Source organism: Lissotriton vulgaris, chromosome 2_1 (genome assembly GCF_964263255.1).
Source record: "Lissotriton vulgaris chromosome 2_1, aLisVul1.2, whole genome shotgun sequence".
NCBI classification, from domain to species: domain Eukaryota; kingdom Metazoa; phylum Chordata; class Amphibia; order Caudata; family Salamandridae; genus Lissotriton; species Lissotriton vulgaris.
Window position 1 is genome coordinate 1692849104 of NC_141687.1, and position 14284 is coordinate 1692863387.

Genomic DNA, 14284 nt, shown 5'->3' on the forward strand with positions numbered 1-14284 from the left:
AAATCAACCCAAAAAACCTCCTCAAGAACCTAGTCAACAAAAGGAGGGAGGAGATTTATACTTGTCTTTCAAAAAAGGACAATCCTGAAGATATCTGCAATGCTTTCATTAAAATTCAGGGCACCTTGAAACAACTCTTGACGAGACAGTACAAAACAGGTACAATTGTTCAAAATGGGTGGTTCGATTCAAAATGTACAAAGGCACTGAATTCTCTAAAGAATTTGCTGCGTGTCCTACCCAAACCACAATTAGAAATACGCCAGGCCAGAAATCAATATCGTCTAGCCATAAAACAGAGAAAAAAGGAACTGAAACAGGAAGCATGGCAGAAATTGGTGGAAACATCGGAGATGGGGGATATGTCAGCTTTTTGGAGACTTATTTATTCCCCTTTGCCATGGGTAAAAATGCCCGAGAGGAACCTGGACATGGCAATAAATGGAGAGATGTGGGCGGCGTATTTCCAGAAGCTCTACACTAAACCCCCATGTTTAAATAACCTCAACCCGGATCTATTCTCCATAAACTCAATCCAGGATACTCCATGCCAAATTCTTTTTTCACTTGAGGAGGTGGAATTAGCTATTAAAGAAAGCCCGCCAGGGAAGGCCCCTGGACCGGATGCAATCCCTACGGATGTGTATAAGGCAGAGATGGAATTCTGGGCTCCCCTACTGACCTCTGTCCTTAACTCTATAAGCACCACAAAGCTCCTGCCAACCTGGGGAGAGGCTATAGTAATACCAATCTTTAAAAAAGGAGACAGGCACCTGCCATCGTGCTACAGGCCCATATCCCTCCTCGACACCTTAATGAAAATTGTTGGACGTATAATCCTGAAAAGATTAACCACCTGGATAGAGGAGAAAGATATACTCTCGAAACTACAATATGGTTTCCGGTCAGGCAGAGGTACAATTGAACAGGTCCTCAATTTACATCTAATTAAGTCAAAATACATCGACATCAAAAGGCACAGTCTGTATATAACATACATAGATCTCACTTCAGCATTCGACTGTGTCCTGCATGACCAACTATGGGACATCTTAACCCACTTCGGGATGGATCCATCAATCCTTCTTTTCATTAAGGCCTTGTACCGTGAAGCAGGAGCCAGAGTGAGATATGGACTGAGGGGAGAGTGCTCGCCACGTTTCAACATCAATAGAGGGGTTAGACAGGGGTGCATTCTGGCTCCTCTGCTTTTCTCCCTCTATATAAACGCGATCGGCGAGCATCTCAAAACCATCGAGTGTGACTTCCCTAAAATAGGAGGCCAACCGATTCCGATTCTGCTTTATGCAGATGACGCTGCAATCCTATCCCAGACCAGAATGGGCCTACAAAAGGCAGTATCAGCTTTCACGACTTTTATGAATGACAGGGGCCTCAAAGTGAACATAGCAAAATCGTACACCATGCTATGTAACAAAAGACAAAAAACCCCATGCCCCATCTTTATTGAGGATCAAAGATTGGAGACAGTGGAGGCTTTTACATATTTGGGAATCTGTCTACATAGAAAGTTATCCTGGAAAGCGGCAATAGAGAAGAGGAAACTCGCTTTATTAAGAGCGATTGGAGGCCTCCGGGATTTTGCAGGAAAGATAGGGGGCAGACCAGTTAAACAACTACTAACAATATATAAAGCAAAATGTGCATCTACCGCTATCTACGGGGCTGGCCTCTGGGGCATAGATAAAAACATCTCACCGATACAAACTCTGGAAAATCAATTTCTAAGGTATCTTCTCACTGCCTCAAAGGCAACCTCTGTATATAAAATGCACATTGAGCTGGATCTCCCGTATATAACAGATACCATAAAAACCAAACCCCCTCTTCTCTGGCACAAAATTTGGACTACCCCTGAGACTGCATTTAATAGAGAGGTGTTACAAGACATTTTTAAATTGGAAGGGGCCAATCATTCCAACCAATCTAATTGGTTGAACTATGTGAGAAATTTCTTTTCTGAGATCGGGCACCAAGAGTGGTTTACAGACCCATCGTCACTGGAAAACATCTCGCGAAAACACCTGAGAAAGACTTTGATGGCCCATCTGGAAACAGTCAGATGGAACAAACAAAAACTCTCTGACACCATCCTGGCATATCAAAGGGTGACACCTTATAAGGGCCTTCAACCATACCTATCATCAGATTTCCCGTGCTACTCAAGGATGTTACTCACCAGATTCAGAATGGGCTCTTTTTATCGATACGTAACATTCCCAAAATGCAATGACTGGTCACGGATCACCTGTCTCTGTCCCTGTGATACCACTTCACAACAATCTAATATTCACACCATCCTTTTCTGCAAGTATTACGGGATTTTGAGAAAAGCCCTACTATTACCCTTACTAAAGAGATGGAATATCAGGACATGTAAAACTGCTTTTGAGCGTCTTCAGGAACTTGAGGATAAGGAGGTGATAACCAAAATGGAACAGTTTTTAAAATTAGTGATAAAATTTAGGAAAACCTTAGACTGAGATTGGAGATAGTGATTACTCCTCTTTGTTTTTTATCTGTCTTTCTAACGTAGACGTTTTAACTTTCCCCGAAGCTTTGTATGAAATTTTAATCTGAAATATTCTTAATCATTTGTTATATAAATGTTTTTTTAAAAAATAATATATGTACATGAAGGTATGCTTATATGATATTTGTCTAAATATCGAATAAAGCTTATTTTGAACCTTTGAATCCTACGTGAGCTCAAATTGTACCTGCTCTCCTGATATTAGTCTGTGAAATTCCCCCAATTGTAAATTCCCTCCTCATTGCACATGTATGTGCTAGTAATGGGAAAACGGGCAGTTAATAGAAACCTATGGCGTGCATAACTGAGAATGAGTTCAAATGGAGCTGACATTAAAACCACTAGGCGCAGATACTGTTTACCCCCAGGGCAATTTCAGCAGTTACAAGACTGTGTTACTCAGAATCAGGCTGATAATGTGAGTTCCTTCCACCACTATGACCCTCATTTTGAGTGGCCCAGAAAAGGGCCAGATTGTCCCCACCACGGAGTTACAGGGTAGCAGTTACTCCAGGGGTGGGTGGAACCCCGAGGGTCCACTAAGAAAGAGGAATTAAAAGGGGAATCCTGGTCCAATTCCTGTGGTAATTCCTCGTTTTAGGCCAGAATTTCACACGGAGACCTTAGCTGCTTTTAGCTACCGAAATCTCCTGGGTGAAAGTTAAGAGATATGTAGAGTTTTACAGATCTGATAATTCCGATGGGACATGTAATTGCTTTTAAAGAGTATTGTTAATTGGTTTTTTTTGTTAGCAGCTATAATAGTCATAAAAATAACAGCATTAATAGTGATATTTTATTATTATCCCTCTCTTGTCATTTGTATTACTCGCAGCAGGCGTGTCCCCATTGAGCTCTTCTTTATGTCTCTGTTGGGGGTGGCAGGTGTAAAGAAAAACAGTGTGAATGGAAATAATAAGCGGCCTGGATGTATCTGGGCAGAGTGATGGGCCTCAGCTATATGCGTAGAAATGCTACTCCGGTCATTGAAAAAGGCAGCATCTGTACTCTAGATCATGTTAGAATCTGTATGCGTTCCTAATGGTCCTTCTGGAGAAATATTTGCACGTTTCATCTATGTGATCAAGTCTCCAGCAGCTGTGGACAATATTTGGAACAGCAACTGCGTGTGTTCTTCCAACTGTCCCATCCTATAGTCTTGGGCGCCTCTAAAAGCTAGTGCAGTGCGTTTATAAACAATTAAAATTAAAATGAATCAAAGCTATTCCGTGTTTAAGTAGATGTCTTTAAAGGCTATATGTGGTCCTGTTTCGTGCAATGTAACTCTGTTTGAAATCCATTTCCCTTCTGACTTAACAACTAATTTCCTTCTTCCCTCTTCTTGCAGCCGAAAGCAGCTCAGTGCCCTTGTGCTCAGCCACCGGTTGTAATGGGGGATGTACCGATGGAGTCGGGTGTTACTGCGGTGATGGTACCGCCTGCCTTCCGTCAGCGTGTAATCCAAACACTACCCAGTGTTGCCCCGTGGGACTCTTCTGGCACTCGGACATCCCTTGCTGCACGGGTGAGTCTCGCTGCGTGTCTGAGGTTAATAGGGTGTTAGGAAGAAGGGAAAACAGCTGTCGACTTGTTAGTGTGTGTTACATAATTCAACAAATACAAGCACTGAAGATTGCAGTATTTGGGCTTTGTATATTAATATAATTTGGAGTTGTTCTAATATTGCCTTACTTTAGACTAATAACAACGTCACATCCAGGGCGAACCTAGACCAAAAACATAGGCTAGCCCCACTGAATCGCAACTGGAAGAGAGGTATACCAATGCCATTTCTACAATTTGTACCATAACAAAAATACATAAAAAATGCACAAACAAGTAAACACCATATGAACATAGCAATTCTACTTACCTCTGAAACTGCATGTTTAAATTAGAGAACGACCAGTGGTGCCGTGAGACTCACCCCATCCCCCCCAACTCCACCACTTTAGCAGCTACAGTGGGAGTGGGATGGTTTAGGGGCCTCTTCTCGCTCATAATTGGCGTTCACGATCATTTGATAAATGGATGGGTGAGTGTTAGGGTGGATGGATAAATGGGTGGATGAATAAGTGAAAGGATGGATGTAAGGATGGATGAGTGAAAGAATGGACGGATGAGTGAAAGGGAGGATGTATGCATGCGTGAGTAATATGATGTATGGATGAGTAAAAGGGTGAACGGGAGGATAAGTGGGTGGAAAGGGGAATGCATGAGTGAAAAGACGGATGGCTGAGTGAAAGGGTGGATGGATGGATAAGGGAAAGGAAGGATGGATGAGTGAATGGGTGTCTGAGTGAAAGGGCAAGTGGATGGATGAGTAGAATGACAGGTGGGAGGGTGGATGGCTGATTGAGGTTGACTAGATGGATGAGTGGAAGGAAGAAAGGATGGTTGGATGGATAGAATGGAAGGGTGAATGGATGGAATGAAAGAGTGGATGGATGAGCGAAAGGATGGATGACTCAAAGTATAGATGATGAGTGGAAGGATGGGTGTATTTATAGATAAGTTTGATGTTTAAGTTTGGTGGTGGATGGATAGGTTTGGATATGGATGGGAAGATGGACAGAATGATAAAAGTCTGAATGACGGATGAGGATTGAATGAATGGATGAGGATTGAATGAATGGATGACTGAATGTAAAGCTGAAAGATGGGATTCAGAGGATGGATGGAAGGATGAATGGATAGCTGCTTGGATGGAAGAGACAAGAGCTCTTTTGTGGAGGGTTGCAATGACTTGCTTTGTTTGCTTGGTTCCATAAGAGCGTCTGTTGAAGGTGGGGGTAATTTAATTTTCTGGCTACTCTTTTGAGTACCTCGCTTTCTTGGAGTGAAACTGGGTAAGACATAATTGACCCGGAAGAAGGGCCAAGGCAGGAGCAGCTTAAAACATCCACCCAATGAAATCTACAATTACTTTAGTGTTCCATCTCTTTACAAGCAATATATAGTTGTATGTGAAAAAAGAATTGAAAACCTGTTCTGGGTATTTTTTCCCACAAACCTGCTTCTGTCATTAAAAAAAAAGAATGAATTCCCACAGAGCTGAATATCTCTTGGTAAATGGCCTTTTTGTATAAAAAAATGCCTGCAGTATGTTTTTTTAAATAAATTATCACAATAGAGCCCTCTCTCCAATGTTCCTCCTACACGCATGCCCAGGGGTATCGTGTACCCCTTCACTTTGACAAGTTAAATGGGGGTGGGGAGTCCTTGGGCAGTTGTGCGCAATACGCACCATTTAAATTGTCCCTTATGGCTCCTTTCACCCTAGTCTACAAAGAGAAGCTTATAAATAATTATTACTGTAAGGGAATAGCGTGATGAAACTGTGTCTAGGGAGGAATAAATGGAATAAAAGCATAAAAGGAAAGGAAGGGATAATGAGAAGAAGTGAGAGAAAAATGGATGGATTGATGAGAGAAGAGTGGATGAAAGGAAGGGCGTAGAGAATGATGGATTGAGGGAAGGATATATAGAAAGGTCGTTGGATGGATGGATGAAATGGTGAATGGATAGAGAAAAGGAAAGAAGAAAATAGATAGAAGGATGGGTGGATCGAAAAAATGAAGGAAGGCAGAAAGAAGGCCAAAGAAAATGAAGTATGGACGGATCCAAGATAGCCGTGAAGATAAAAGTAGAGAAATAAGGATAAGAAAGAACTATTGATTGATGGATGAAAAGGGAAAAATAAAGGAGGATAGAGAGGGTGAAGAAAAGGAGGAAAGATGGAAGGAAAGCAAATAAGATATAAATTAAGATATAAATGGAAAGACGGATTAGAGAAAGATAGAAACCCGAAACAAGAAGCAAGAAAGAACAGAGAAGATAGAAATAATGGTAAGAAAGGGATAAAGAGAAAGTAGAAAGCAAATAAAAAACTAAAGAAGGTATAACATTAAGAAGAAGAATAACGTTCAAACAGGCAAATAATAAAAGGAATTCTAAATAAAATTAGGAAAGAAAGATTGAATAAAATGGAGATTGAAAAAGGCTGAAAGAAAAAAATAAAGGAAAGATGGAAAGGAAATATGAAAATAGGAGAGAAGTTAAGATGAAAAATATAACAAAAAATAGAATCAAGCACAGAAGTATAGAAATATATAATAAAGGAAATAAAGATGGATTTTATTTTATTAAACAGGAACATGGAAACAAGGCAATAACAAGCATTGGCATAGCCAATAGGTCTCGCCTTTGGGACCTTATAAGTAATTAGTTATGCAGAATAATATCCTTACTGCAACAACATTAACTGTTGCATGTCTAAACACTTCTAAGGTCCCAAAGGCAAGACCTATTGGCTATGCCAGTGCTTGTTTGTTAGTATGAATGGGACCTGTGGAAGATGCATGTTCAAAAAGATTGGATGTCAGGTAAATTAAATGCAAAGTTGTCACTTGACCCTAAGAGTAGCAAAGGTCATCTGCAGAAATATAATTTGTTTGGGAGGTAGATCTGCTCTAAGACCTCATTGTATTTATGCGGAGCCAGAGGTAACCTCAATGTAAACTTCAGGTTGACTCACAAGAGGTTATCACAGAATGGCCATTGGCGAGCTCATTGTATGTTGAATACTCCGTAGTAATTTATTGTGTCCATGAAGCGGCCCCGGTGGGTTTTACCAGTGTGCACCATTGCACCAATGGAAGAACAGTGCTGTAAGCAAAATTCCACTTTCTTGGGTTCCCTGTCAGTCAGGTTGGATAGCATCATAGCACTGGTTCTGCAAAGAAGTGTTCTAGCACCCAGGTGTTTGCATGGGGTGTTGGTACCGGTTGAATTTCATAATCTAGCTGTCCAACTTTGTAGTTTCCCCACGTCTCAGAAAGGCAATGCCCAGTTTACTGGTTTGAAGCGGTAAGGTCACCCAGAGAGGAGCGAGGCTCAGACTTTTGCAATGCTTACAGTTAATGCAGCTAGAGAGGCTTTTTTTCCTTTGCTATATGAAAAGGGTTTATAAATAGGCCAGTGAAAAGAGTACAGTAGGAAATCCTCTGAATGTGTGTCAGGCCTTGAATAATGCCCCCCTGCCGAGGGCAACAGCAATGGCAGGAGTTGCGCAGAGATAACATTTTTAAAGGAGTTTGCACGTGCATGCTGAGATGACATCCTAGAGCCCGGACTCTGCCCTGGGATTAAGCAATTACCGGGAATTAATGGCACTGGAACCAGGGTTATCAAAGTACTTAAGGATGGGGAGTGCCTAGGGGGAGGTGGAAAGGGCGAGGGAGGGAGAGTGAGAATGAAAAACAGGGATGAAGGGTGAGTAGAAGAGGAGAAGGGAGTGTGAAAGTGCTAACAACTATTGGAGAGGGAGTGAAGGGCGAAAGGAAAGAGCATAGAGATGAAATAATGGAGATATAGAAAGGCGGGCTTTTGAAAAATTACTGGTAAATGCAGAGAAGGGGGTGCTTGGCGAAACAGGACATTATTCATTCATTGTAGCCTATAATGAAAGAATGAACACTGGTTTGTTTTAAAATCTAATAAACAAATTAACAAATATATAATGGGGCGGAAGGCATGTAGCAAGCACATTTCAGAACAAGCATTGCCTGCGTGGCCGTGAAAGTGACACGCCCGTGTGACCGTGAAAGTGAAAGTGATCGCGATTGCGGGCTGTAAGGGTGCGCGCAAGCGATGCACTTAATGAGCCATGATGAAGGAGGATTCCCCGTGCCAGCAAGAACCCCCATCGTGGCTTTGCACACTGTATCACCAGACCCGGATACCGAGAACCACTGATCCCGGATCCCATTGTTCGGAGGGCAATCTTACAGATCTACCATGGTCCTTTTGCCCTGGAACTAAACATATTTAACAAGCTTTTCCTGAATTGAGTGCTACACAATCGTGATAATCTTATAAATGTGTATTCTTAAGGCAATTACTCTCTGTCCTGAGGATGAAACTTTATTAAGTGTGGTTCGAAACGTCGTCGACACCATTACACTAAATGCATAAATTGTTTTATACTTTTCCTTGCATATGTGTATGTTACAGATTGTCTGGTTTATGATTTACCCTAATCAGATGTCCTACTATTGCCTGCTATTCTTGTCCTTGTTATATGTTTTCTTAAGTGTGTTAGTCGGACACCGGCTGGTGTCCCGCTTCTATCACACTCAGTGTTCTATTGTTGCATAATTATCCTTGTATCAGGGCAATAAACTGTCCGGCTGGACTTTTTTCCCATAAAATTATAGTTCCATTTGGTCTATATTTATCTTCTTTTATAGTTTCTTGTTCTAAGGACCACTGTTCTTTACAATATAGGAGGAAAGCAAGATGGCACCTGTGCTCATAACTGTGCGCGTAACCGCACGCTGTAGGCCACACAAAAAGCTGTGGTCGGCTTTTTGAAGCCCACTTACAAAAAGTCTTGCCAGGGCAGCGCATCGGCTAATCAGGCGAGACCTAAATATGGAAAACTAAAATATAAAAAAAGGATGAAAAGGCTAACCAATGTGGTGGAAGGAATGGTAGGTGGAAAGAAAAAGAAAGAAGGATGAGAGAAAGATGGAAAGAATGAAATATAGAATTGTTGCTCCCTTTCACATCTCTAATATCCCTTCGATAGATACACCTAATCTTGCGCACAATAAATGTATCAGAATATTCCATGATTGGCCTTCCACAACTGCAAATGAAAGCTGTAGATTTGGGTCCAATTTATTTGAACATTGTTTTGCAAAATGCACAATGTGGATCATTTTGTTCAAACTTTTCATTGACATAAATGACCCCTTCAAAATCTTTGAGTAGGGCCGATTACAGTGGAAGGTCCATGTGAGTCTGATTATTTCATGGCTTGCCATGCAGAACTTTGTGTAAAGAAAATCTACCTTTTTGATCACATTCTTTGAGAATAGCAGTGTAAAATGCACCGTTGAGCAATTTAGTTTTCAGATTTTACTTTACAGACATATCTCCCAAATGAGTGTGGGGTTCATTTACCTCACTCATCTACTCATTGCTGTTCAAGATATTTCTCTGGCTACATATTTGCCAGTCCCCGTCCTCCTACAGCTATGCTTTTTTTTCCTGAACACTATTCCAGCCAATATTTTAGTAACACAGCCTCTCCCTCTAACCTAGTACCTCTATACTTATTATACTATAATTTCCCTACCTAGTGTTTATACAGTTATACACTTACCTGCAACAACACCCTTTAGAACATATTATTTTGAACACAGAAGAATAAGGGCCTGATTACGAGTTTGGTGGTATGGGAGCGGGCAGCCATCCCGCCTCTCCCACACGCCAAACAGGGCTGCCGCCTGACCGGCAAATCATGAGTAGTATTGTGGTTGGCGGGCGACGTGGTGGTCCTGCGCTTGTGCTGTTTAAAGGCTCATAGGTGAGCCTTAAACTGCACCACTGCAGTACCCCCTGTGGATGTTCCTGCATGGCATGGACTGTGAAGCCCATGCTGTGCAGGAATGGGGTGCATGCACGCAAGGGGGCACAACATGTGCCCCCCTTGTATACATCCCCGTGCACAGGTCCAAGATGTTAGCGGTTTCACTGAGTAAGAACATCTATGAGACTACTGGCAGTGAGGAAAGTAGTAATATGCTTGGTGGTGCCGCAGGGGACCAGCAAGCATTTACGGCCCTTAAACCGCCACACCACCACCAGGGATCTATGATCCCTGGCGGTTGCGGGGGTGCCATGGTGGTTTGACTGCCCAAGTTGTAATCTGGTGGTCGGACCGCCGGTGCAGCTGTAAATTATACCCATGCACACTCTAAATAATAAATAAAACTGTCAGTGTGGACACTTTAGCACAACAGGAGACAAAGCAAGTGATTGTAAATGAGTAATAAAAGTTCTTGAACTCAATCTGGAGAAAAAGGATGTTTTAAATGTTCGAGGAAACCAATAGGTGGTTTCGTCATTTTCACTGACAATGTCATTTATGTGTAGCTCATTGGTGACTGTTGGGCAACTAATGGTACAGTTCACAGTGGAACTCCGCTGATAGGACATCAGTCATTAGTTATGGAGCCATTTCTGAGGGCCTTAAGGACAACAGTGCAAGTCTTCAGGGAGTCACCGGCTGGATGAATGATACCTCTGTAAAGCTAAACTCAGATACAACCAAACTCCTTTTCTGTAGTGCACGATGCCCTCCCCTTCCTAGCCCATGGTGGCCAGAGAAACTTTGCTCTCCACCCGCCCTCACAGACCAGGCTAGAAATTTAGGAGTCATGTTTAACTTGAATCTCTCTTTTTCCACACAAATCAAACAGGTGTCATCTGTTTGATTTGTAAAACTTACATCCTTAAGATGAATGTTGCACTGATCCCAGAAAAGTCTCGTAAGACAGTGGTTAATACCTTGGTCACCTCTTAGTTGGATTCTGCTAATAGTCTGTATCTAGGACTCCCTGCTTTTTTAATTTGCAGACTTCAGATTGTGCAGAATGCACCAGCAAGGCTGATTCGAAGAGTCCCATTAGGCAGGCCATACCTCTTGCCAGACACAGGGAGCATAACACATAATTTACTCACCCCTAGGTTGAACGTGAATGTGGCCCTAGTCTTAATAATGCCATAGAAGAAAACAGGTCGTTTAAAAAGACAAATATTCTCTAATGAAGTAGGTAGAGCAGCGCTCTGTCCAGAGCAGGTGCCTGGACTCTAGTATCCAGTATGGTGAGAAGATCGCTCTACAAAGTGGCCTCTTTGGCTAAAGTTTCAGCTGTTTTTAATAAAGTAAATGTGCTATGAGTGAGTACTACTGCTTTGCATATGGGTATGTAAATACCATGTATTACTATGGATTTCAAGCTTATCAATCTGTAATGATTCAAGGATGCAAATCATTTTAGTGGCAACTAATTTTAGCACTAGGTAACACACCTTTGTACCTGAATCCCAGTGGGGAGACTGCGTTGCAAATCAGACTATTCTATTTCTGTTTTGTGCCCATGAAAGTGCTTGGGTTCCTGAGAGGTGGGATACCCCAGGAGTGGGGTCCCTCTAACTGTGAATAGTGCTTCTGGTTGGAGGTTCTCCATAGGGTTTAATGGTAGTACGTGCTGTTGTCTCCTTTTCTTGAATGTTCTGTTGTGCTGTTCCGTAGAAACCACCCCTACCTGTAATATTAATTGTGAAGCCAAGTGCATGTATGCAGAGTCAATATACACATCCAATGAATGAAGTACCAAGGATCTCAGTCACTATGCCTGAACCACGCTAGTTTGTATTGGCCAGCCTGTGGGAGATTACCTACCTGCCTAACCCGTGCATCCTTGTTAGAACTGAGGGTCTCTAGTTGGCTGAGGTAGGTACCTTAGTCCAAATAGGGACCCTTGCTTCTAGTCAGGGTAAGGAGGGACACCCCGTTAGATAACCCCTGTTGACCTCCTGGTAGCTTGGCATGAGCAGTCAGGCTTATCTCCAAGGTAATATATAAATTATTTGCAACCACACTCCCAGTAACACAGTGATAACACCACAAATGGACACCACACTGGTTTCATAAAAATAGCGATATCTTTATAAAAAGGAATACAATGAGACCAAACGATAGAAAACCTACATATGCGTATTCGTAATAATTCACTTGTCCGGTTATTAGGCCAGCAATCACTTGTAGGTTCTTGCGGTATTAATGAGCAATTAACGATCTCTAATGTGGTCCTAATGCAATGCTATGCAGTTTGTAATGCAGTTCATAATGTAGTAATAAGACAGTCCTTAATGCAATAATCAGGCAGTTCGTAATTCAAGAATAATGTGATTCGTAATGCAAAAATGAGGCAGTTAGTAATGCATTAATAATGTACTCCTCCTGCACGCCTCCCCAGGCCACACACGCTTGTGGCTCCCGACCGGAGTCTACGCCATACCTGGGGGGGTGCGCTGCCTCACTCTCTCTCTCTCTCCCTACTCGTCGGACGTCCTGCTGGGGGATCCCGATCACGTTGCGGCTTTGTTGCTAGGCGAAGCTGTAGCCGGACGGGTTACGGCACTGCCTTCTCCTTCGTTGATGATCTTGGGCAGATTCTTTTCGACGATCACGATCCCTTTCACCTTGTAGCTTTCTTAGCTTCAAGAAATCCTTTTGCACGTTGCGGCTCGGGCCGGAAGCACTGATCCTTACTCACAGCCTCACTTACAATGAGGGCTCGGGCCACAAACAGCAGTGCAGCAGCGTGGACGATGTTTTACGCTGTGGGGGAAATGCGATCAAGGGGCACCTTGTAAACAGTACCACGGAGAAACACACGGCAGTCTCAGGCGTGCAAAAAGTACATGCACACAGCGTCGCTGAGACACAGTACTCAGTTTCAAGTAAGCTGTTAGTACGTTGCGGATCTGGCCGGCGGCGGTGATCCTTACTCACAACCTCAGTTATGATGACGGCTCGGGCCTCAAACAGTACCACTGACAACAAGGCAGTCTCAGGCGTGCAAAAGCACCACACACCAAGCATCGCTGAGACACGGTTGGAAACTTTTATGTTCCTGAGTTTCCACAACCGGGGACCAGCTCTCTTCGGGCTCTTGTAGACATGCTACTTCAGGACACAGCAAAGTCCTCAAAAGCAGGGGGCACTATCACACAGCAAAGTCCTTTGTCCTCTCCAGTGCTTAATTTGTAAAATATTAAGTGCAGGTGCTCTAATTTTTTTAGAATGCCACACCCACTCTCCATGGCTCCGCCCACTTCATCCCGTGGCTCCACCCACATCCACAAGGCTCAACACATCAGAGCCACCTCCTAACTCCTTGAGGTCTGTAAGAAGCTGAAGACTTGGCTCTTCGCATAAGCACCTAGGGGACCTCATACCTGCACACCTGCCTGTCAAACGCGCTCCTGTAAAAATAATTAAATTAGGGAGAAGATGAGGGACTTTACAATGCCTATCATAACAAAGCTATTGAATGAAAAACTATGTCAGGCACACCTGGTGGCATCCAGACTGTATTGCCTTTTCAGAGTAAATCCAGGAGTTCGCAGGGCTCACCTGTACACCTCCTTCCTGGCACTGCGAGGATAGCTCAAGGACTGTGGTGGGCACCTCCACACAGAGCTGAGTGATGAGACGTACACACTACTGAAGGCTTTTGCTTTACAAACTACTAAAAAGAACTAGTCAGACAGGATTACACACACTATGCTAGTGTCTTTTTGCATCACCATTGCCTAATGCAGATAGATGGCACTTGTGCAACCTTTGCATTGCGTATCGACTGAAAGACAATTGCAACATTTGCACAAACTGACTAGTGCAGAAATGTATTTTGCATCGATTGGTCATTCTGGTGTTTTAATATTTTTCTTGCAGAGAGAGCAAAAGCAATACAACAGTTTAACAATTAAATGCATAGATGTGAAATCATTTAAAAACGGAGACCAGATTACATTGATGGCACCAGTACAGTTTTGCACCAGTTTCTTGCTAAAAAGTGACAAGTGGCCTCCACTGTCTTCAACCCAACACATGCTAAACAGACCGCATAAAGTGAACGATTAAGATAGGGTCCAAAGTGAAAATAAAAAGAGTGTTGAGCGCAGCAGAAGAATGATGCCGCGCTCCTGCAAAAATAAATTAAATGAAATACATTTGTCAGTGACAAATACGACAACAATGCATAGTTGATGTCACTGCCCCCCTCATGATCGTACGTTACGTTTGACTCAGGGGTGACAGCAACACATTGCTGGCTCAGGGGTCCACTTCTGGTGGGTGCGATGCCC

The 14284-nt window shown here is 42.8% G+C and overlaps 1 protein-coding gene across 1 annotated transcript in view; it reads left to right on the forward strand.

Annotated features, from left to right (window-relative positions):
• LOC147733115 (uromodulin-like) overlaps nt 1-14284 on the forward strand; it is a 257692-nt gene that overhangs the window by 60257 nt on the left and 183151 nt on the right. Inside the window, exon 3 of the mRNA XM_086957661.1 lies at nt 3903-4079. Coding sequence (XP_086813787.1) covers nt 3903-4079 — 177 coding nt within the window. The remainder of the gene's footprint in view (nt 1-3902; nt 4080-14284) is intronic.